The following is a 26,033-nucleotide window of genomic DNA, read 5'->3' on the forward strand; positions in this document are numbered from 1 at the left end:
AAAAACTGCTTTCGAACTGTTTATTGCTTGAGTTTTGTAAAATATTTTTCTGACCCAATGAGTTGTGACAAGATTCAGCCACAAGTCCTGATACGATAACATTTCATTTAAGTCCTAAATATTGAAACATCCTTTCAGCATCACCCGACCAAATCCCCTCCAAATCCGACATGTTTCAATAAGATCACCATTCATTCTTCTAAACGTCAATGGATATAGGCCTAGTCTGTACAACCATTCCTCATAAAGATAACTCCACCTCATCCCAAGTATCAGTCCAGCGAACCTTCTCTGAACAGCTTCAAACACATTTATATCCTTACTTAAATAAGGGGACCAAATAGTGTACATGGTACTCCAGATGTGGTCTCACCAATGCCCTGTATAACTGTAACAAAGCATCCCGGCTTTTATATTCCATTTCCCTTCCAATAAACAACAATATTCCATTTGCCTTCCTAATCACCTGCTGTATCTGCATACTAACTTTTCGTGATTATGTACCAGGACATCAAGATCCCCCTTCACGTCACAGCTCTGTAACCTCTCCATTTAAATAACACGCTGCTTTTCTATTCTTCCTGCCAAAGTGAACACATTTACATTATCCAACATTATACTCCTCTGCCTAATGTTTGCCCACTCATTTAATCTGTCAATGTCCCTTGGCAGACTCCTATGTGCTCTTCACAACTTACTTTCCTGCCTATCTTCCAGCTTCACATAGGATTACATAGAGAATACGGTGTTGAAACAGCCCTTTTGACCCATCCAGTCCATGCCAGTGTTTTTGAACCACTTGAGCCTCCTCCCATCTTGTCTCATCTAAATCTACAATCTTACACATCTATTTCCTTCTCCCTCATTGTTCTCCTATTCACTTCATCCACTCCCTCCATATTCTTACCATTCTTTGAGTGAGGAAGTTTCTTCTGAATTCCTGATTGGATTTCTGGCTGATTATCTTAGACTGATGACCTCTAGTTATATTCTTTCCCACAAGAGAAAACATTCTCTCTCTATCCATTCTATCAAAAACTTTCAGAACTGTAAAGACCTCTATTGTGTCATCTTTATTCTTGAAAAAAAGAGATGCAGCCTGTCAATCACGTCCTGATATCTATACCCACGCATTGCTGGTATCGTCCTTGTAAACGTTCTCTGCACTCTCTCCGATGCCTCTATATTATTTATTTTAATATGGCTTGCAGAACTAGACACATAGACATAGAACATACAGTGCAGAAGGAGGCCATTCAGCCCATCGAATCTGCACCGACCCACCCAAGCCCTCACTTCCACCCTATCCCCGTAACCCAATAACCCTTCCTAACCTTTTTTGGTCACTAAGGGCAATTTCTCATGACCACTCCTCCTGACCTGCACGTCTTTGGACTGTGGGAGGAAACCGGAGCACCCAGAGGAAACCCACGCAGACACGGGGAGAACGTGCAGACTCCGCACAGACAGTGACCCAGCGGAGAATCGAACCTGGGACCCTGGCACTGTGAAGCCACAGTGCTATCCACTTGTGCTACCGTGCTGCCCCAACTGTCCACATTACTCTCACTGTCATTTAACTAAGATTTGACACAGATTCAGCATAAGTTCCCCACTTTTCAATTCTAAATTCTCATAATTGGGTTTTGTTTTTATGGCCTTACTAACCTGTGGCGTAACTTGTACCTATGGATGTATTTGTATAGTAAAACCCCTTTGTTCCTGTACCTCACCTAGACTTGCTTCTTCCAAGTAATAAATGACCTCCCTATTCTTCCTACCATGATGTAGAAACATAGAAAGCGGGATCATTCAGCCCATCAAGCCTGTCCAATGTAGAATGTGATCATGCTGATCCTCTGCCTCTCTCTTTAGGCCATGCTTGCACTTTCTCCCCATCCCCTTGGCAGCTTTAGAAACTAGAAAGGTATTTATTTCTTTTTAAATCTATTCAGTGACTTGGCCTCCACAGCCTCCTGTGGGAGAGAATTCCATAGGTTCACCACACTCTGAGTGAAAAAGATTCTCCTCATCTCAGTCCTAAATGGCTTACCGCATATCCTGAGACCGTGACCCCTTGTTCCAGACAGTCCAGCCAGGGGAAACATCATCCCTGCATCCAGTCTCTACAGCCCTGTAATACCTCACAGTTGCAACAACACTTAAGAAGGTCAACACCATCCAGGATAAAGCAGTCCACTTGATTTCTACCCCTTCCACAAACATTCAATCCCTCTACCACCGACGAACAGTGGCAGCCATGTGTACAATCTACAAAATACACCAAGGTTCCTTAGGCAGCACCTTCCAAACTCACGACCACTAGGACAAGATTAACAGATACCTGGGAACATCACCACCACCTGGACGTTCCCGTCCAAGTCACTCACCATCCTTACTTGGAAATATATCACGTTTCTTCACTGCCGCTAGGTCAAAATCCTGGAATTCCCTTCCTAAAAGTGCTTTGTGTGTGTCTACACCTTAGGGATGCAGCAGTTCAAGAAGCCAACTCACCATCACCTTCTGAAGGGCAACTGGGGATGGACAATAAATGCTGGCCTAACCAGCGACACCACATTCCATAAATTAATTTTTAGAATTGGGCAATTGTTTGCTCATTCTGTAAGTTTATTAATGTCCTCCTGTAATTTATTGTAATCCTCTTCTCAATATTTATGAGGGACATGGTGTACATAACGGACACAGGACTATGCAACACACCTGTATGAAATCAGTGACTATATATGAACTGTTTGGTCAAGTCACAGTGTGACTTCAAGAGTTAATTATTTTTTATCAGTGGGTTTGGGACTAAGAAAGAGAGGCACTAAAACTTCTGACCTTGTGCAAATTGTAACACAGAAATAGTCAAAGGTGGTTTAAATTTCTCAACAAATACGAAAATGGCTTAAAATATCCACTTTTGTCAAATAGATTTATTCCAGTTAACAATTTTAAATGTGTTTAATGCGATTAAGCATGCAACCTCCTTAATGTCGCAAACCAATTGAAATAAATGGAGATTAGGACAATTTCATCCTTTGTACAGTTAATGGAAAAGAATGATTTAACCACTTTAATCCTTATCACAGTAGTGCAGCAACACTGTGGCCACCACTGGACAGATATCAATGATTTTGTTTCCCATATTCAAAGAACAGATATCAATATGATTGATTTACACGGAGCACTTTGGGATTCAGGGAAATCTTGGAAATGGAAAAGGATTTGTCTGAAGGGCATGAAGCAACAGATAGATTTTGGAGCAATCATATCAAAGAGAAAGAAAAATACAGCACTGTTTCTCATTTACATGGATAATTTGGATTTCATTGAGAAACAGTTCCCCTTTGCAGATGATCATGGGAATTAGATTTGGACAAAATATCCAAGTGGGCAGAGTTGAAATTGAATGCAAATCTGTTCAAGGACTCTATGAGGACTGAAAGATGGGATCACAACACTGGTGTTGAAATTGTCACAACTGAAGTCAAAAGAGACCCAAGAGTTTCAGTAAACCCAATGCTCAACTTATCCAACCAAAGCAACCTAGCAATCAATAAAGGCAGCAGAGGCAGTATCGACAGAGTATAAAATAGAGAAGTGTTGCTAAAACTGTACAAGGCATTGGTAAGACCGCACCTGGAGGACTGTTTGAGAAGCGATGTAGTTGCATTAAAGGCAGTTCAGAGGAGGTTCACTAGATTGATTCCAGAGCTGAGGGGTTTGTCTTATGAAGAGGTTTTGAGCCGTTTAGGCCTTTACTCTCTCAAGTTTAGAAGACTGAGAGGAAGTCTAATTGGTATATACAAGTTGGTACAAGATATTAACAAAGTAGACGTAGAGTGGATGCTTTCTCTTGTAGCGAAATCTACAACAAGAGGTCATAGTTTTAGGAAAAGGGGTAGCAGATTTGAAAACCGAGATGAAGAGAAATTACTTCCCTCAAAGAGTCGTGAATCTGTGGAACTTGCTACCCCAGAGAGCGATGGATGCCGGTACATTGAGTAAATTTAAGGAGGAGATAGATATATTTTTAATTAGCAATGGGTTGACGGGTTATGGAGGACAGGCAGGAAAGTGGAGTTGAGACCGAGAGGAGATCAGCTATGATCGTTTTGAATGGCAGAGCGGACTCAAGGGACTGAATTGCGAATACCCTTTCCTAGTTCTTATCATAGTATCCCCACAGTGCAGTATGAGGCCATACAGCCCATCGAGTCCTCACCGACCCCCTGAATGAGCACCTTACCCAGGCCCAATCCCCCAACCCATCCCCGTAACTCCATTTATATTCTTATGTTCCTGACAAAGGCAGCTCTGAGGAAGATTATTAATCTGATACTTTGATCTGTGTTTTCATGGGGATGCGCCAAGTCAAGAAGTCTTTAAAAATGGCATACATTCCACCATAATTTCCACCCCCATTCTCGTTTTCAGTTATTCTTGCCAGTGCAGGATAAGTGTGCGGGTAGCAAGCCTTCACACAGCATTCTTGCCCCTGCCATTTCCATTGCAGCAGTGAGCATTTCAAACCCCTTTTTGATGGCGCCAGGCTCATTTTGTTAGGAAATGTGATTCATTGAACCTCAGAGCAGTCATGAACCACAAGGGAAAACCAGGTATCCTTTATATCCCATTTGAGAATCATCCTTACTCCCCTTCACTGGAACTATCTCAACAAACCCTCAGATATTAAAGAGCCTACACCTGCACAATATTTCAAAATTTTAATAGGTTCGAATAGCTTAATTCTATTGGACTATAGAATGATAAACGTTTACCCTTCAGAAGGAGGCTGACCAGCCTATTCTGCCTGTAATGGCTTTTCTTAGAGCAATTTTAAACTGATCCCAATCTGTTTATAACCCTGGGTGGGATTCTCCCTTCTGGGGACTAAGTCACCATGCCCGCTGGAAAATGGGCAGAATCACTCCGGACTTTTTCCTCGAAATTCCTGGATGATTCTCCATTTACCAGGGGTTAGCAGAACCCCGGCGTGCATCCCCCGCAGCTCTGCACTGCTAGCCAGACCACGTGGCATGCATGCACACGGTGGCCGCAAGCGGGTCCGCGTATGCACGCGGCAGCCCACCTCGGCGCGGGCGCCGCCGACATGGCGGAGCCACACAGCGAGCCCGCGCGGAGGAAGGTAGGTCCCTCCCAGATTGCGATGGCCTGCCGATCGGTGGCCCCCGATCATGGGCCTGGCCACCGCTGAGGCCCCCCACCCTAAGTCAGATAACCCCGCCCCCCATCAGGACCGCCAACGCAGCCGTGGGTCCCAGCTCCTGCTGGGTGGTACCACATGTAAACCACGTCGGCGGGAGTTGGACCAGTTGACCATGGAGAATCAACACGAGGTGCCTGTTCCAACAGTCCCTGACTGGTGCCGCATCAACCGTGCACGCAGGACTCGGGGGTGCGCGGAGAATCGCAGTAGCTCCGTCGCGCTGGATTTCCGGAGAATCCCGGCTCATATATCTTTGCCTGCTTCAACTGTGTCTTTATTTTATAAATGTTTTTTAATGGGTTTTTGAACAAAGTATATTTACCGTTACGTACTCAGAATAAAATATATATATTGAAGAGAAGAGCACACACAAAAAAAACAAAATAAAATAACTGGTAGGGTATTATGCACTAGCTTAACAACAGCAACTCTGTATAATTGGCAATATTATTTTTAACACATAATTCGGCATCTGTTTGTGGGGGGGGGGTCGGAAACTGGGGAGGTACATGTACATTTGGGTGCCGGAGAAACAATTACAGAGGGCAATATGTGAATGGTGTTGGTGTTGTCACTTGCTTCTTCAACTGTGTCTTCAATCTTTCCTTTAAAAACCCTTGGCCATGTGTTTCTATGTATTACATTGTATTTGCCAACTATCTGCCCATTCACGAAGCATGCCTTCCTTTACAGTTCCCACCATTATTTTCCAAACTTCTACTTTTGAGTCATCATCAAACTTCAAGATTATGTTCTCTGTATTCAAGCTTAAATCCACCTCAGCAGAAACCATCTCCTGGGAGTTATATCCCAGACTGTGGACATGATGTGAATTGAAAGAAAGCACTTCCGGGTGGAATACATGTTTGTGATTTTCCCCTTCCAGGAATACACAAGGAAATGTATTATAAACCTACAGCCCTGGTCTATGTGGGCTAATATATCAATACATTATTCATTTGATCAAAGCTGCACACAGTTGTGGTGATGCCATGGTTAAATTCTCAGCCATAATTATTTCACACAGTCACTGTTTGTTTGTTCATTAATACTGAAGAGGACAACTGAATCTAAAATATTTAAATTTTATCTCACAAGCAATATGTACATGGTTCAATGGTTCGATGTGATTCAGAATTTTGGCATATGATCACAAAATGTCCCCAAATATTTGAATAGTTTTGATGATTTAAATAGATGATTTTGATGGTGGCAGCTCCCTATGATATTAAATCTTCAGTGAATGATAATTTATCACACCCAAAATGTACTTATCTTTACCTTTTCTATCTTGTTTCATTTAGCTCTTGGGATGTGGGCATCATTTGCAAGGCCAGAATTTATTGGCCATCACTAATTGCACTTGAGAAGTCGCCCGTGAGCCACTTTCTTGCAAATGCTGCAGTCCGTGTGGTGCAAGTACACCGAGAGTGCTATTGGGAGGGGATTCCAGGACTTTCACCCACCGACACTGGAAGAAAAGCGATATAGTTGCAAGGCAGGGCAACATTGAGGTGGTGTTATGTGTCTGTTGCCCTTGTTCATCTCGGTGGTAGAGTTTGCCAGGTGCTGTCAAAGGGGCAAGGCAAATTGCTGCAATGCATATTGTAAATGGTACACACTGGTGCCACTTTGTGCTGAAGATGGAGGGAGTGAATGTTTAAGGTGCCAATTAAACAGGCCGTTTTGGCCTGGATGATGTCAATGTTCTTGAATATGTTAGAGCTGCATTCACCCATCCAAGTAGAGAGTATTCCATCAAACATCTGACGTACCTTGTAGATGGCGGGCAGGTTTTGAATTACCCGCCACGGAATTCAGAGTCTCCGACCTGCTCTTGTAGCTACAGTGTTCTGCGAGGGTATCCAAACTTGCAACACTGGTCTGTGGGGGTTATAATTTTGTTTTGGTTTGGTGTGAGGAGACACATGAAACCCCAGTAAGAATAAATAGTCCAGTCGTCATGTAACAATTATTAAAAACTATTGACTAAAGTAAAGAAAATACACAATACACATGAACAGGACTACTCTACTCTAAGATAATTAAGGGATCTGAATTACTGATGTTGCTCGGCAAATTCATGACACGTGGCACAAATGTTACTTGCCACTGTCAGCCCACGTTGAATTTTGTAATTCATTTTTTACGGGATGTGGGCTTCGCTGGGTAGGCCAGCATTTGTTTCCCATCCCTAATTGCCCTTGAAAAGTGGTGGCATGCTGTCTTCTTGAACCCCTGCAGTCCATGTGGTATATACCTACTGTGCTATTAGGGAGGGAGTTCCAGGATTTTGACCAGCGACACTGAAGGATTGGTGATATATTTCCAAGTCAGGATGGTGAGTGACTTATCATAGATTATCATAGAATTTACAGTGCAGAAGGAGGCCATTCGGCCCATCGAGTCTGCACCGGCTCTTGGAAAGAGCACCCTACCCAAGGTCAACACCTCCACCCTATCCCATAACCCAGTAACCCCACCCAACACTAAGGGCAATTTTTTCACTAAGGGCAATTTATCATGGTCAATCCACCTAACCTGCACATCTTTGGACTGTGGGAGGAAACCGGAGCACCCGGAGGAAAACCACGCACACACGGGGAGGATGTGCAGACTCTGCACAGACAGTGACCCAAGTAGGAATCAAACCTGGGACCCTGGAGCTTTGAAGCAATTGTGCTATCCACAATGCTAACGTGCTCCCCGTGACTTAAAGGGGAACCTCCCAGGGAGATGGGATGGAAATTTTCAAAAATGGGAGGAGAAGGGGATTAAGACACTAAAAGATTTGTTTCTTAGGGGTCGGTTTGCAGGATTGAAGGAGCTGGAAGCGAAGTCTGGGCTGGAGCAGGGGGAAATGTTTAGATACATACAGGTTCGAGATTTTACCAGAAAGGAGATACAGAGCTTCCTGGAGGAGCCGACCTCCACATTGCTGGAGATTGGGCTGGCAACAGCGGGACTGGAGAAGGGGGTAGTGTCAGCGGTTTACGGGGCTATTTTGGAAGAGGAGAAGGCACCACTGGAAGGGATCAAAGCAAAGTGGGAGGAAGAGTTAGGAGAGGATATGGAGGAGGGGTTCTGGTGTGAGGTGCTCCGTAGAGTGAATGCCTCCACCTCGTGTGCGAGGTTGGGGCTGATACAGCTGAAGGTGGTACACAGGGCACACCTCATGGGGGCGAGGATGAGCCAATTCTTTGAAGGAGTAGAAAATGTGCGTGAACGTTGTGTGTGTGTGGGGGGGGGGGGGGGGGGTTGGGGGAGGGGGGGGCGGTGCTGCCGCTAATCACGTTCATATGTTTTGGTCTTGTCCAAAGCTAGATGATTACTGGAAGGAGGTTTTTAGGGTAATTTCTAATGTGCATGTGAAACTGGACCCGGGCCCCCGGGAGGCCATATTCGGGGTGTCGGACCAGCCAGGGTTGGAAATGGGTGCAGAGGCAGATGTTGTAGCCTTCGCCTCATTGATCGCCCGAAGGCAGATCCTGATGGGTTGGGTGGCAGGCCACCCTGTGCCCTGGCGTGGTGGGGGGGCCTGTTGGAATTCTTGACTCTTGAGAAGGTTAAGTTTGAACTGAAGGGAAGGATGGAGAGGTTCTACAAGTCATGGGCATTATACATTGCGCACTTTCAAGAACTGGATAACATCGAACATTAGTTGGGGGTGGGTGGGTGGGAGGGTTGGGGGAGGGGGGGCTGTGTGTGTTCATGGTGACTATGGGTGATTCCTGATTCCTTTTTGTCATTTGTTTGTGTGAACATGCGGGCTAATGTTTGTGGGTTGGTGGGTGGATGGGTCTTTTGTTATTGATATGGGGATTGACATATTTGTTACTGATTATTGTTTATTGTTGGTGGGAGAAAATGTGAAAAAGGAGGAGAATAAAGAAATATTTCAAAAACAAAAAGGAGAACCTCCAGGTGGTGGAGTTCCCATGTATCTGCTGCCCTTGTCGTTCTAGATGGTAGTGGTCATCGGTTTGGAAGGTGCTGTCTAAAAAGTCTTGGTGAATTTCTTTAGTGCATCTTGTAGATGGTACACACTGCTGCTACTAAGCGTTGGTGGTGGAGGAAGTGAATGGTTGTGGAAGGAGTGCCAAGTAAGCAGGTTGTTTTGTCTTGGATGTTGTCGAGCTTCTTGAGTGTTGTTGAAGATGCACTCATCCAGGCAAGTGGAAAGTATTCCATCTCACTCCTGACTTCTGCATTATAGGTAAAGGACAGACTTTGAGGAGTGATTTACTCGCCACAGGATTCCTAGCTTCTCACCTGCTCTTGTAGCCACAGTATTTAAATGGCTCGTCCAGTTCAGTTGTTTAAATCCTGTTGCATATGGACATGAACTGCTTCATTATCTGAGGAATTGTGAATGATACTGAACATTGGTCACTTATCAGTGAACATCTCTGCTTTTGATCTTATGATGGAGGGAAAGTCATTGATGAAGCAGCGGAAGATGATTGGATCTAGTATACCACGCTGAGGAACCCCTGCATTGATGTCCTGGGACTGAGATGATTAGTTTCCAACAAATACAACCATGTCCCTTTGCATTACTCCAAGCAGTGGAGGCTTCTCCCTTGATTCCCACTTCAATAAAAATGCTGTCTTGATGTCAACAGCAGACACTCCCATCTCACCTCTAGAATTCAGCTATTTTGTCCCTATGAATGACAATCTTTTATATGTGCTCGTTTTTCTTTTCTTTTCTTTTCTGTTCTACCGTGCAACCGTTTACATTTATCCAAATTAAAATCTTTCATTTTGTATCCCGTCTGCCAATTACGCCCACATCGCTTTGAACATTATTCATCATCTTTATATATATTCCACCTGGCCTCATAGATTTATGTCATTAGCAAACTGCAAAAGGCATGCTATACTATATTATTTAGTCCCAACCAGTCAATTAATACGAATAGCTGAGGATTCAGTACATTGAAACTCAGTCAGTTAAACCTCTGCCGAGCAACATTCTCTCCATGTGTTCTGTTTTCTAACACCAAGCCAAATTTTCTAGTCAAATAGACTAATTTGTCATTGGTTCAATGTCATGCAATTTTCCTTCAAACGTTTTGCAAGAAGAACTCTAGAAAATATTGACTTCCGAAAATCGATGTGATTTACATCCAGTGGTAAGTCCTTCCCCACTAACATAGTGATCTGTGGATCGCAGAGAGATTTCTAAAGCCATGCTTACTACGTTGAACTACTGTTGATTCAAATGTGTTTTTAACAAAGAAAGTTTGAATTATCCAACAATTTCTATTCAGTAATTCAAATAAAACAGCACAAGAAACGTATTTTGGTCGTAAAGAAATAAAATGAACATACGTTTCAAATTAAGTGACCTGGAATTAAAGGGAATTGGCTGTGGTACACTGAAATCTAGAGATAAAGATTAATAAAAGTCTTCTGCCTAGGCTTTGATTCATGAATTTCAATTTGTTGTTCGATTTCTTTATTGTCACCTGAGTCCATTTTTGGAATACTGGGATAACATCCGCCATCTTAGAATTTCCTGGAATAGCCGAGTATGCATAGAGCTCCTCAAAATATTAACCTCAACCCCACCTATTTCCTCGAGAATTGTAACATATATTAGATCTGTTGCAGTGCCACATAGGCATTTAAGAGCAAATACGGTACTCCCATCAGTCAGTAGTGTAGGCATTGTTCAGAAATGAGGAAGAGCAGAACAATGGGTGCAGAGATTTACAAAGAAATGTTCTGCAGAGGCATTACCTCGGGTTTAATGACCAATGAGTCCTGTGGTAACAAAATACTCTTTTGCCCCAGGGCGCGAGCCTCACATTTGAACATTATTTTAATGTTTATCCCACATTTTCTGTTGGTGTGTTCCATCAGCACTTGGTCAGTTCACCGCACAGCTTTGCTTCAGCAAGGCCATATGTGCCAGTAACGGAATTTCAATCCTCTGATTCTTTGCGCATATTTCTCCCTTCTGTGATGAATATAAAAATCATTATATATCATATTTTATATCTGTTGCTGTACTGTTTTTAAAATCCTGGATTAAGGTATCTATTTGTTGCAGCAATGTTATTTAAAAATCCTGATTTTAAATACATTCAGGCAGTATGTCAGCTCAAGCTGTAATTAGGGAATCATATTAGGAGAGGTCATGATTGATTCCAACCACTTGATTACAGATAAAGGTCGAATGGAATATTATGATTTCTGAACATTCCCTGGAGAGAGATGAATTATGAGGGCTTGCCATAGGATTTAAGTCTGACAAGACAGAAAGATTATAAGTTTTTTTTTAATTTTACAGTCCAATTCAGTTTTTTCCCAATTCAGGGGCAATTTAGCATGGCCAGTTCATCTACCCTGCACACCTTTGGGTTGCGGAGGTGAGAACCATGCAGACATGGGGAGAGTGTGCAAACTTCACACATACAGTGACCCATGGCCCGGATTGAACCTGGGTTTTCGGTGCAGTGGTGCAACAGTGCGAATCACTGCACCACCATGTCACCGCAGAAAGATTTTAAGTTGAACTGCAGTTTTGCCAAATGCTGTTAGGTTGAGCAGAAGTGTATTGAATCTGCTCTTGAAAGGAACTGTCTCCAAAAGTCTCTGCACAACTGAGCAAGTAAAACTATTTTGTTAACTTTATTTATAGGTGGCATTTGAACTGTATTGGGTTGCTTATTTTGAGTTAGTAGCAGGTATTGATAGTGGGCATGATATACTGGCTGCACGCGGCCATAATTGGAGCGAAACTTCGCCAGTAGATCCCGAAGAGGCCTCCCCTGGGATTCCCGACGTCCATTACTCTTTGCGTGATTTAATCAGGCCTTGCGAGACGTCGTGATCTAGATCCCACAAACAATGCCTGATCTAATGACCACCAAGCCTCTACCGGCCTCATCAAGGAGACACCAGCTGGGTGCCATTTAGCACTGGTTCCCACAAACGGGTCCAGGTGGAACTGTAGCTAGGGGGTCTCCCAGGCAGTCAGAGAACTGCGAGTGGTCAACCTCTGGGCAGGGTGACACCCTGGCAATGCTGGTGCCACCAAGGCACCTTGGAAGACCAGCCTGGCACCTTGGCAGTGCCACCCTGGCAGTACCACCTGTGTGTCAACCTGGCACTGTCAGGGTGCCCAGGTGATGCTGCCAACCTGGCTGGGGCATTGCCAGTGTGCCAGGCTGGAGGTGCCATGGTGCCGGGCTGGCATTTTGCCTGCACCGGGATCTGGCCTGGAGTTGTGTGAGGTGGGGTGCGGGTGGGCTCAATAACCTGCTTGTAGGTGAGTTGGGGTGTTGGGAGAGTCGGCAGAGCTCCTCAGTGCAGGGAATGATGCTGAGTGTAGCCGGGGGAGGTGGGGGGGGGGGGGGGGGGGGGGGGTTTCCCGCTCGGGCACTAAGAAAAACACATTGCCATTAGAAAGCGGGGTTGTTCTGAGCGCCACAATTGCCCGGAACTACCCTGCTAATCCCGCACAGAATGGACTCAATTTGTTTAGTTAGATCACAGTAGGTTCAAGCGTTTACTTTTGTTTCAGAACTGTTTAACTAATAAGTTATAAAGCAATTTCTTTGATGCTAACAAAAACAGAAAATGCTGGACAATCTCAACAGGTCTGACAGCACCTGTGGAGAGAGAAAGGAACTAATGTTTTGAGTCTGGATGTCTCTTTTCAGTGTTAAAATTTAATTTTGCTGTAACACAAAAGATTTGTGTGAGTCAGAGTCGTCATTCCTGAGGTGAAGTATTCTTTCCTCACAGCTTTACAAATTAAAAAAAAATTGCTTGGGGTTCTCGCCCGATATCCTAACAAATCATATCACAGAATCATAGAATTTACAGTGCAGAAGGAGGCCATTCGGTCCATTGAGTCTGAACTGACCCCTGTAAAGAGCACCCGACTTAAGCCCACACCTCCATATTATCCCAGTAACCCAGTAACCCCACCTTGGGCGCGATTCTCCGACCCCCACGCCGCGAGGGAGAATCGCGGGAGTGCCAGGCGATTCAAGCCACACCGCCCTGGCACCCACACGCGATTCCCCCCCCCCCCCCCCCCAAAAACGGCGTGTCGCGTTTTGCGACAGGCCACTCGGAGCGGCGATTCTCTGGCCCGGATGGGCCGAGCGGCCTGCCTAATCCGACCGGTTCACGCCGGCGCCAACTACATCTGGTCGCTGCCGGCGTGAACAGCGCGCGACCGCTGCATGTGGGGCGTGTGGGGGGGGGAGGGAGGATCGAGCACCAGGGGGGTGCTCAGGAGGGGTCTGGCCCGCGATCGGTGCCCACCGATCGTCGGGCCGGCGTCTCTGAAAGACGCACTCTTTTCCCTCCGCCGCCCCACAAGATCACTCCTCCGTGTCTTGCGGAGCGGCGGAGGGGAGGACGGCAACCGCGCATGCGCAGGTTGCCGCCGGCCAACCTCGCTTGCGCGGGTGACGTCATTTAGGCGCCGCCAGCCGCGTCATTTACGCGGCGCTGCTTTGACACGGGCGTCAAGGCCCGGTGCGCGTAATTGACGCGGCACCGCTCCTAGCCCCCTGGGGGTGGGAGAAAGGGGGCGAGGAGCGGCCTCCGACGCCGGGGTGAAACACTCCAGTTTTCACTCCGGCGTCGGCACTTTGTCTCCCTTTGGGAGAATCGTGCCCAACACTTACCTTTTTTGGACACTGAGGGTGCGATTCTCCTCCCCCAAGCCGGGTGGGAGAATAGCGGGAGGGCCTCCCGATATTTTTCATGCCCTCCCGCTATTCTCCCCCCCCCATGCCCGACCCACGCCACAAATCGCCGCTTGCCGTTTTTTACGGTGAGCGGCGATTCTCCGAGGCCGATGGGCCAAGCGGCCGGGCCTTCACACCCGTTTCAACATGGCAGCAAACACACCTGCTCGCTGCCGTTGTGAAACGGGTGCCAGATGCCTATTTGGGGCATCTGGGGGCCCGAATGGCACGGCAGTACCACGGCTGTGCCAAGGGGGGCTTAGGCCCGGGATCGGTGCCCACCGATCGCGGGCCGTGCGTTCGTAACAGGCGCACTCTTTTCCCTCCACCGCCCCGCAAGATCAAGCCGCCACGTCTTGCGGGGCGGCTGAGGGAAAAGACGCCAACTGCGCATGCGCGGGTTGGCGTTGTCCAACCTGCGCATGCGCGGCCTATGACGTCGGCCGTGTCAGCTGGCGTGATGCTCGACGTGCGGCCTTGACGACCGTCGTCAAGGCCCGCCGCCGTGATGCACGGGGCCGCGCTCCTAGCCCCGCCCGGGGGGGGGAGAATCAGCCCCGGAAGTGGGCGGAAAGGCTGCCGTGGGTCACGGCCTGTCCCATGGCAGCCTTTACGATTCTCCGTATTCTCGCCCTGAGAGTCAGTTTAGTATGGCTAGTCCACCTAACCTGCACATCTTTGGATGTTGGGGTCCAGTCTGGTACCCTAACATCTAACATAACATAACATAAAACATGTATTCATCTTTCGCACACTATCTATAGTTGAAAATCATTATTTGATTCCTCCAGCTGTTATCTATAATATGACATTCTGTTGTCCTTTTATCTTTTTGTATGCTCATTTTGGCTTTCCTTCACTGATTGGCAGACTTAATTAAGACTCCGAATGTAACTCGAAGATGCTGCTGTTAAATCTGCCACTGGTAAAAATAACTACTGTCAGACTTTGAAATGCTTTACAGCCAGCAGACATCCTTCCAGACACTATTATCAATCCATTCCATTTTATGGTGCATTTCTTTGAATTAATTGCATCATTTAAGGAATGCAGGCTCACTAAATACTGAAAATAAGCTGGAAAATTGTTGATTTATTTTGCTGGTATTATCACACCGCTGGTAAATTAAAGCAATCCTTTGCATTTAGTTTATGTTACAGTTGTGTTAGTTCCATAAATCCAGTAAACTTTGAGAACAAACAGATGAACATTTGGCAGGGGCAAGTTAGCTTTGATGTTAGAATGCATGAAAAGATAACTGCCGCACTAACAGAGCGTGTTTAACTGTAGGACATGTTACAGGATTAAACATGAAACTTCAAATGAAGTTCCATTTGTAAAATATCATTTTGTAATCTTAGACTCTTCCATGAGCCTGACATGCAATTTGTTTGATATCAAAACAAGGAACATCAAAGTAACAAAAAATATCGAAAGGATAAACCACTCAATAGGTAGGCCCATATTCATAGCAGGTGAAAGACTTTACATTCCTTGACATTTAAACTGCCAAGTTGCTTGTATTCAACATTCTGCATCCACTGCTTATTTCTACATAAAATTGAAATCTATTGTGGAATTACCCACCCCATTTACCTGCTGAGAAAATGTTTTGAACATTTTCTCCCTACCTCACAAAGATAGGTAAAGCAAATCTCCGAAGAAAACTCATTGATCTTACATCCTGCACTAGACACCTCCCACCAGCTCTCTTTTGCAGCATAATTCATGTCTCAAGTTGCTTCCACATTATCACATTTCACACAGTGTTTGATTTTATTTCAATCTTCCACAGATGTTTTTTTAAAGGGTTTACTCAACATAATTCTTGGTTCAGTATCATTTCCACGTGTCCATAGATCTGTGAGAGAAAAATAGTCCATTCTAATCTTAAGTGTCATTTAATGCTTGGTAATTTCATACTTATGTGTTTTAGATCTGTACTTCATAAAACCATAGAATCCCTACAGTACAGAAGGAGTCCATTTGACCCATGGATTCTGTACCGACCCTCTGAAAGAGCATACCCCCACCTAATCGTCGTAACCCCACCTAACCTGCATGTCCCTGGACACCAAGGGGCAATTTAGCATGGCCAATCCATATAAACTGCACGGGCGTCAAGGCCGTACGTCAAGCGTCACGCCGGCTGACGCGGCCGATGACGGCGGCCGCGCATGCGAGGTTGGACAACACCAACCCGCGCATGCAAAGTTGGCGTCTTTTCCCTCCGCCGCCCCGCAAGACGTGGCGGCTTGATCTTGCGGGACGGCGGAGGGAAAAGAGTGCGTCCGTTACGGATGCATGGCCCGCAATCGGCGGGCACCGATCACGGGCCTATACCCCCCTTGGGACGGCCGTGGTACTGCTGTGCCAATCGGGCCCCCAGATGCCCCAAACGGGCATCTGACACCCGTTTCACGATGGCAGCGAGCAGGTGTGTTTGCTGCCGTGTAGAAACGGGCGTGAAGGCCCGGCCGCTCGGCCCATCGGCCTCGGAGAATCGCCGCTCGCCGTAAAAAACGGCAAGCGGCGATTCGTGGCGTGGGTCGGGTGTGGGGGGGGGGAGAATAGCGGGAGGGCATGAAAAATGTCGGGAGGCCCTCCCACTATTCTCCCAACCGGCGTGGGGGGCGGAGAATCGCGCCCCACATCTTTGGACTGTGGGAGTAAACTGAAGCTCCCGAAAGAAATCCACGCAGACCCAAGGAAAAGATGTAAACTCCATACAGTCACCAAATGCCGGAATTGAACCCATGTCCTTCACACTGTGAACGGCAGTGCCGTGCTGCTAAGGCCACAAAATTCCACAAGAATTCTATTGCCTTGCACCATAACTTACATTGCTTCCTTTATGGCCAGAATTCACATTTATTTTTATGAGGAAAACGACAATTTTTGACGGCACAGTTGGTTTGCCTGTATATAGACTGGGCTGGCCAAGTATGGTGATGTTGGACACTGTCCATACGCCCTCTCTCTCTCAGCGTAAGTGAACCGCGCCTTCGGGAACTCGGCCCATTGGAAGCGGAGAATCATGAATGGGCCCACTAATGAAATGTAAACGGTGTTTAAAGTGCCTGTGGGGCAAAATGTATTGGCGCCGTTTCCGAGGTGAACGAAAATCCCGATTTCAAACTAGCACCTGCCGCGATTTTGGCGTCGGAAGCTTTTCTCCGCCCAATCGCACTACCCAATGTTGGCGTTTGCTAACAGAGAACCCCACCCCATGATTTAGTTTAATTGGTTATTTGATTTATCCAAAATAGGAAGTGATGGACTAAGTGCTCCCCATGCCACAGAGATGTGTTTGGAGTAAGAACAAAAATCTCCTCTGAGTGATCGTGCCAAAGACAGGGTCTGACCAGCACCAGCTACTCACCAGACATCTCCGGTAGCAAACTATTTTGTGCCCACTCAGGGCAAACATGTGACGTCATTAGGACAGGTCCACTCAGTGATGGCTGGCTACACGAGTGCCTGGAGGCAGCCTCCTTCCAGTAAGCCGGGGGGGGGGGGGGGGGGGGGGGGGGGGGGGGTCAACATTTCTCCCACCATGGAGCTGCAGGTTCAAGAGGGGCCCCCTGTGGCCTTACTTATCTTTTTTACACTTGCGTAATTCTTCAGAGGACTCCACGCTCATGTTAAACTCTCATGTTCACCTAGCTCCACTGGCAACACCCCCACCAACACTGGTGGGGCTGCCGGACAGGAATTGCCATGAGCTTTCTGATAGGGCTTGTGGGTTCCCTGATCTCCCTGCCATCCTTAATTGGCTGCAGCTCTCAGAGATAGCTTTTTAATTGACCACCTTTAGGAAAATTGCAACCAACGTCCCACGACAGCCACTTCTGGGTTCCTAATATGGAACTGATAATTTCAGCCATTAGACCACAATTAATTTCATACCCTCAAGCTGGGGACAAGCAAATCATGCAAAGTTTCTGAAAATGCTATGAAGTTCCCTTAGCTGAAAAGACTGGATTCTAAGTCATTGTATGTGAATGTTGGTATGGATGGGATAAATCCTTGATTGTGATAATCCTCCAAGTTCATGTAGCCTGCTAATTGATACTGTCTAAATCAGTGTTGTCCAAAACATTAGCCACATGTGGTGAATTGCCAATCCAGATGTGGTATTTGCATCCCTGATTCATAAATTTACTCACCTACCTTGGGCATTGTTCTTGATACTCATATCCACACAGATCGTGCAAGTATACTACAATCTTTTTCTGAATTTATTGGTGAAAATATATGACAAAAAGCAGTGTGCGAAGTTCTTTTGATTACTTCCAGTATTGCTTCCTATTCTACTGACTGGTAGTAGACCACACTTGGAATAGTGTGTCCAGTTCTGGTCGCCTCATTATCGGAAGGATGTGGATGCTTTGGAGAGGGTGCAGAGGAGATTTACCAGGATGCTGCCTGGACTGGAGGGCATGTCTTATGAAGAAAGGTTGAGGGAGCTAGGGCTTTTCTCACTAGAGCGAAGAAGGAAGAGAGGTGACTTGATAGAGGTGTACAAGGTGATGAGAGGCATGGATAGAGTGGATAGCCAGAGACTTTTCCCCAGTGTGGAAATGGCTGTCATGAAGGGGACATAATTTTAAGGTGTTTGGAGAAAGGTATAGGAGAGATATCAGAGATAGATTCTTTACACCGAGAGTGGTGACTGCATGGAATGCACTGCTAGCAGAGGTGGTGGAGTCAGAGTCATTAGGGACATCTAAGCGACTCTTGGACAGGCACATGGACAGCAGTAAATTAAAGGGGTGTAGGTTAGGTTGATCTCAGATTAGGATAAATGGTCGGCACAACACCGTGGGCCGAAGGGCCTTTACTGTGCTGTACTGGTCTGTGTTCTATGTGTTCAATAAATATGCATGTGAAATCCATGTACCTGCATTATGCAAGCGTATATTAGATGCTTCTACTCTAAGAATCAGGGGGAAAACACTCCGCTGGTTGGAGTCATACCTGGCACAAAGGAAGACAGTTGTGGTGATTGGGGGTCAATCATCTCAGCTCCAGGTCAGCACTGCAGGAGTTCCTCAGGGTAGTGTCCTCAGCCCAACCACCTTTAGCTGCTTCATCAATGAGCTCCCTTCCATCATAAGGTCAGAAGTAGGGACGTTCGCTGATGACTGCACAATGTTCAGCATCATTCGCGCCTCCTCAGATAATGAAGCAGTCCATGTCCAAAAGCAGCAAGACCTGGGCAATATCCAGGCTTGGACTGACAAGTGGCAAGTTACATTTGGGCCACTCAAGTGCCCGGCAATGACCATCTCCTACAAGAGAGGATCTAACATCGCCCCTTGACATTCAATGGCATTACCATCACTGAATTCCCCACAATCAACATCCTAGGGGTTACCATTGATCAGAAACTGAACTGCACTAGCCAACAAACAGTAGCAGCCATGTGTGCCACCTACAAGATGCACTGCAGTAACTTACCATGGTTCCTTCGACAGCACCTTCCAAACTCACAACCACTACCATCTAGAAGGACAAGAGCAGAAGATACCACCCTCTGGAGGTTGCCCTCCAAATTACTCACCATCCTGACTTGGAAAGATATCGCCGTTCCTTCGCTGTTGCTGGGGCAAAATCCAGGAACACCCTCCCTAACAGCACTGTTGGTGTACCTACACCTCAGGGACTGCAGCTACTACCTTCTAAAGGGCAATTAGGGATGGTCAATAAATTCTGGCCTAACCAGCGATGCTCACATCCCATAAATAAGAAAAAATAGTGCATCTGACCAAAATGCTGTTACCAGAGCTGTGGGGCGAGCACTTTCTATTGAACAACACTGGTTGAGTTTTCAGGTTTGCATGAAGGATGACCACTTTGTTGAAGTATCACAGAATCACAGAATTGTTATGGCACCAGCTCTCCAAATGACAATTAAACGAGTCTGAAATTCATCACACCCAGGAGAGATTGAGAATCAAAGAAATAAAACATTGTATGATTATTGTCTTTCTGTCATTAGCACAAATGAAATGCTGGTGCTATGGCATGATGGAAAATACACTTTTAAGTATGCAGATGTTAATGGATTCCATTCTCACAAAACCATCTCCTGTGCAAAAGGGAATGAGCATAATTGAAACACTGCACCTCAGAAAGGCAGATTTTGAGAGATTGGGAGGAAGCTCAGGAAAATAAACTGAACAACACTGTTGGATGACAAATTCATGGAAGGGCGGTGAATTGTGTTTATAAATACTGTATTCTGGGGAAGAACAATAACAACAAATACAGAGGGAGAAGACTGATTAGGGCAACAGTAGATGTAATATGAGGCAAAAGGACAAGATGTTAAATTGGCAATAGCATAATTTTAGGGGGAGCAGAAAAAGTCAAGACAATTGTACATATGGGAATAAAGGAAATGAGGAACTGCCTAGGAGAGTTATACTAATTTAAAATTGAATTGGGGTAGCAGGAAACATTAAAGAGATGGCAAACTTTTGTGGGATGCCAGATTTTTACGCTGTGGTTAAAAAAAATCCACAACTTTTTTTAAAAGTTTGTTTATGTTTCTTAAGCTTCGACATTAATCCTGTTGGTGTAAATTTTCTGCTGAGACAGTGAACTTTGGACGAAGAGTGACTCTAACAGATATGTCCTCCAAAGACAATGGGTCAAGTGAGGACCAGTGCTCCACGGACTGCGGAAGCTGTTATTCTAAACTATCAAGACAGCTGCAAGAGGAAGGGTGATCTCTAAATCCACATCTCGGACTGACAACTCATGACCTTATGACCTTATGTAATCACGCACGCAACATATTAATTGGGCGAATATAACATACTGAGTAAAGAATTGATAACTATATATGGAATGAACTGCAATACTCAGAGAATTGATTGGCTGTATGTAAATGAGAATGCAGACTAATTCTGCTTTTGAAAAAGTATATTAACCCAGTTTAAACCGCAGCTCAGTGAGAAAGTGTACCGGCAAGACCAAGTGGTCCAGGACATTCTCTCAGAGCTCTGCAATAATAAATTGCTTCTTTTGCTCACATTAAGGTCTACTTGTGAATATTTTCATCCAACAATCCCATAATAAAGATTATTATTATGTATATGTCACAACCATTTATTTCATTCTCCATGAAATGTAGTTAATCAGTGCATTTTACTTCTTGGTTTTCTGTCAGTGAAAATAGTTCATTGTGATTGGTTGTTTACAATGCTTGATGACATTATTGTTGCTGGATGCCTGGAGATTCCCTTTACTTGGCTCCAGATCCAAACTTAAATTGAGAAAGGGAAAATCCATGCCACAGAGTTCACTGGATCTTTGTACGCAGCTTTCTTCAAGGTCAGTGGTAAGAACCATCATTTCACTGATGACTGCAAATTCCTGACAGATAACAAATGACAGAGGGACAGCAAAGGTCCTCAATTTATTTTTCTTCTCTGTATCCAGGGCCAAAATCATGGACAGGCTCTCGTGCACTGAAGTTGCATTTCTGATAGCGGATTTGAGGAAATACAATAAGAAATTACCATCAAATCGGCCACTACGAAATTGAAGAAGTTTAAGGATGACAAAGTACGAGGTGACTTTGTGAAAGGGTACTTGAAAAATTGGCTCGTGAAATGATTAGAGGTTTATCAGAAACCAGAATCATATTGGACAATGTATAGTGGCTTTCTACTTTCCAGATTAGCCACCCCTGAAGCTGGAATCTTGAGTCAATTGCACCAAGTAAGGAGTCCTGTGATAAATAGCCATGCCAAATAGAATAGGATCATAGAACATGTCCTCATTTATTTTTTGGATCCTTAGAGAAAGCAAATCAAAGAAAATTCTACTCAATCATTTTGGACAGGATTTGAGGCCATGTTCCAGAAGTGAAATGGCAATATCTAAATCGACTGCTTCGCGCAATGCCCCCGTTTGAACAGTAAACTAAATTCCTCTGGCGAAAACTCAAGATAGCTAATGGTTCTAGACTATTTCAGTATGCTGACAGGTCCAACCAGAAGTTGCAATGCTTCACTCATGTTTATTTTTACTTTCAGAAGTATTGTAAAACCAGTGAATTCTTTGGCCATTCTGAAAGATTATCTAGATAAAAGAATCAAAAAATTAACACGAAGTACATAAATATTGAACAATGTATAAGTTATCAAACCTATCTGAGCCAAGTCCAAAGCATTTTTATGATTAGTTTCCATAGGTTACTGGTTTATTCTGAAATATTGTTATTTTAAATGGTATATCTTGTGCTGGTGTTAAACAGTTGCAAAGCATGACACGCAAATAAAATATGTTGTATCAGTGCAGTGTATCCTTACCAAAACCAGGATTGTATCCTGTTATTTTTAGTAGTGTGAGATTACACAGAGGAATAGGTCTCCAATTGTTGTTAATGCACATTGACTGTGATGTGGCATGGCCAGCCACACAGATCCAATCAATCTACCCACACATAGAATCATATAATCCCTACAATGCAGAAGGAGGCCATTCTGCCCATCAAGTCTACACTGACCCTCTGAAAGAGTACTCATCCAAACTCACTCCCCGTACGATCCCAATAACGCCTATCTTTTGTGGACACTAAGAGGCAATTTAGCATGGCCAATCCACCCAACCTTTGGACTGTAGGAGGAAACCGGAGCACCTGGACGAAACCCACGCACACACGGGGAGAACGTGCAAACTCCACAGTCAGTAACCCAAGGCCGGAAATGAACCTGGGTTCCTGGGGCTGTGAGGCAGCAGTGCTAACCACTGCACCACCGTGCCGCCTCCAGGGCAAGATGCAGGCGGTGTTTAAAAAGGTTATTTTTGGCTTCTTTTTGGAGAGAATACTTCCACTCCAGCCCATCAATTCCTGCCTTGCGTGTCCAAAGTGTACCTGTGTTCGTGGGGGAACTGCTGCCAGCCACTGTCACTGTCTTGGCAGAAGCCAAATAGTATAACTCCACCTTGCCCACCAACCCTACTCTCCACCAGAACAAACGGTATATTAAACTCCTTAGAACTCCACCGACCAACATTTATAAAGCAACTTGAAGACTGAGTGGAGTATTCTGAGCAGCATCACATTATTCAGGAAAAGATTGTCATCTCTGTGGAATTAGAATGATTTTACACCTGTCAATTTAACACTTGAATCATATCACTGAAGCATACCCATTGAATGTGGAGTCATGAGACACGTTAATTTTCAATCCAATCTACATTCAACATTTTTTAGAACAATGCATCCCACCGTGTTTGCACTTTCAAAATAGCCCATACTCACTGAAATCGGGGGTTGCTTGCGAGACTGTTGTTGCCAGCAATCCCGGCAGGAGAGTTTCTTTCAACGCTGATGGGAGAGTGTGCATTGCTGAGAACCCGCGCTTAAAAATAAATAATAATAACCTTTATCATGTGTTTACAAATAAGAGACAACCCGGAGTGCATGCAGTCTCCTGGCTGTTGCTGATGCTGAGGTTTGGTCTGATCTGCCTTTTAAACCGCAGCAGCTCCTCTGCCCATCGCCCAGCGCCACCCAAGTATTTCATGTTTTAATTAACTGATCCGTTTTCCAGACCACATCAGGGACATTTGCAAAAAAGACATTTGCACAGGATAATGACTCCCACTGCAACTCCTTCCCCTGTCCCCACCAGCCCAGAATTGAGAAAGATTGACAGAGTTTCTGAGTTGTTACCATGAGCCAAGCTCAACTCCAGCTTACAGTGGGTTAAAGTGCCCTCTGCCTTGTGGTGCCAGGCTCTGTCAATAATGCCAGTCTGTCTCCACCCACCCACACACAGACAGCAAAGCCTCCACCTCAATGCCGGCTTTCTCATTTAAGTCCCATTCTCTTGGAGGGAAGCTTCACAGAAATCCGCGATAAATAAAAGAGCAAGATTGGATTGCAAAACTGTGCAATCGGGTTCTGAGTGAAATTAAACGGACGATTCATTGCAAATTGTTTATTTTTAAGCCGCGAACATCGTTTAGTTCTTCAGAAATGCTAACGTGCGCTTTTCCTGTAAATTGTTTTACAACAGCCAGCAAAATATATACTTGTCCCTGAGCTGAGAAAAAAAGCGACGTGTGGTGGAGCGATGCAATGATTGGCTGAACTGCACTGTGTTCATTATTGGCGGGTCAATGGCCCCATGTATAGAATGGGGAAACATCAAGGATGCTAAAATAAATGTATATTTATACATTCGCAAATATAATTGTGAATAAACATATAGAAGTGTATGTAATTTTGATAGGGAGATTTTCCCACTTATACAAACCATCCAATAATAATATTCATGGAAATAAATATTGGGAGGTTCCATAATCGTTGGGTAACACATTCCAGTGGCTGGGATTTACCACCCCTCTGAGATGCCAACCCTCCGAGAGGGCAGACAAAATAGTGGCAAAATGCATTGCAAGGAAAGCCTGGCATTTTTCTGCCACCATGGCATATTGTGAGAGGTGGGAATGCCAGGGGCTCATACTGACTGAAGGTGAGCGAGCAATTAAAGTGATTAATTGAACTATTCAGGACCATGTTATGCCTCTGTCTGCATTTTTCTGGCGCTGACACAGACTGCAAGTCTGCAAGACACCTTCTCGATCTGTTGCATGTGGTGTAGGTATACGCGCAGGTAAAGGAGACAGGATGGCGGAGGTCACCCAACCTGTTCCCAGGAAGCACTTGACAATTTAAATGTTATAATGAGGCTGCATCTCGTATTTAACCATTATTTTCAACTTATCCCTGGCTTTCCAAGTTCTCTGAACTGCAGGGAAGCCAAGCTTAGGGCAGAATGGTAGCACAGTGGTTAGCACTGTGGCTTCACAGCGCTATGGTCCCAGGTTCGATTCCCCGTTGGGTCACTGTCTGTGCAGAGTCTGCACCTTCTCCCCGTGTCTGCGTGGGTTTCCTCCGGGTGCTCCCAGTTTCCTCCCACAGTCCAAATACGTGCAGGTTAGATGGATTGGCCATGATAAATTGCCCTTAGTGTCCAAAAAAGGTTAGGAGGGGTTATTGGGCTATGGGGATAGGGTGGAAGTGAGGGCTTAAGTGGGTCGGTGCAGACTCGATGGGCCGAATGGCCTCCTTTTGCACTGTGTGTTCTATGTTCTATGTCTAGAAGATAAATGTCCTTTCACGTATCTGCTTGATCCTGTTTACCTGCGTCACCAAACTCCCTTTCCCAGTATAATGATTAGATACTGTCCTGACCCTTCCAACCTCCTCCACCTCTTTTGGCCTTCCCCTGGAATCTTCTGATCTCCCTGATAATACCTCTGATCTCCATTGATCTCCAGCATCCATTCTTTTGTCGGACCTATAATCATCCCTCTTGTTTCAGATTTTCCTTCTGTCCTCCAATCTCCACCCTCCAACTGCATCCCTCACTCTCCCAAATAAGGCCCCAAACCCTGAAAGGGTCCTGTGGCATTGAAGCTGTTGAAACTTGACAACAAAAACAGCCACCATTTATTCATATAGCTCTTTTAAAATGGTAAATGTCCCAAGGCACTTCACAGGAATGCTTTGGCAGATGACCAGAATCATGGTCAAAGAAATCAGTTTCGGAGGGAGAGATAAAGAGGTGGCGAGATTTAGGAAAGGATTCTTTGACAGCCTTCCATTTCATACAAAGGTGGTTTGTGCCTTGGTGGTCAACTCTGTGTTAAGCATCCCCTGGTTTGATTCAGGAGGCCACTCTGGCATAGCAGCTTTGGCCACATTTGCTTCAGAGGAAGGCAGTGGGCTGATTCACTGGCCTCTGTTTTCTCTGGGTCCTTGTTTCATCCAGCTAAACTTTTTGATATTGATTATTGTTCCCCAAACAGTTCACCTCCAGAGGTCATGGCTGCCACCTCCCAGTTGTCAGTTTTAATATCCGTAATCTTCATATCTCACTTGCAGGTGACCTTGTCGTGGTGGTATTGACGCTCAGGAGGTCGTGACCCATTGGCCAGTTCACTGAACAGAAGGTCTTTGGCTAAACAGCTACCATCCATCTGACAATGTGTTTGAGCCAGCACAGATATTGTTAGCTGAGCAATGAGTGAATGCTGATGGAATT

General features: G+C 45.3%; 1 protein-coding gene across 1 annotated transcript in view; it reads right to left on the minus strand.

Annotated features, from left to right (window-relative positions):
• Nucleotides 1-23,417, minus strand: part of arhgap24 (Rho GTPase activating protein 24) — a 1,044,996-nt gene extending 1,021,579 nt beyond the window's left edge. The window contains exon 1 of the mRNA XM_038791764.1: nt 23,240-23,417. Coding sequence (XP_038647692.1) covers nt 23,240-23,324 — 85 coding nt within the window. The 5' untranslated portion in view covers nt 23,325-23,417. The remainder of the gene's footprint in view (nt 1-23,239) is intronic.
• Nucleotides 23,418-26,033: the final 2,616 nt, after the last annotated feature.

This window comes from Scyliorhinus canicula, chromosome 3 (genome assembly GCF_902713615.1).
Source record: "Scyliorhinus canicula chromosome 3, sScyCan1.1, whole genome shotgun sequence".
NCBI lineage: Eukaryota > Metazoa > Chordata > Chondrichthyes > Carcharhiniformes > Scyliorhinidae > Scyliorhinus > Scyliorhinus canicula.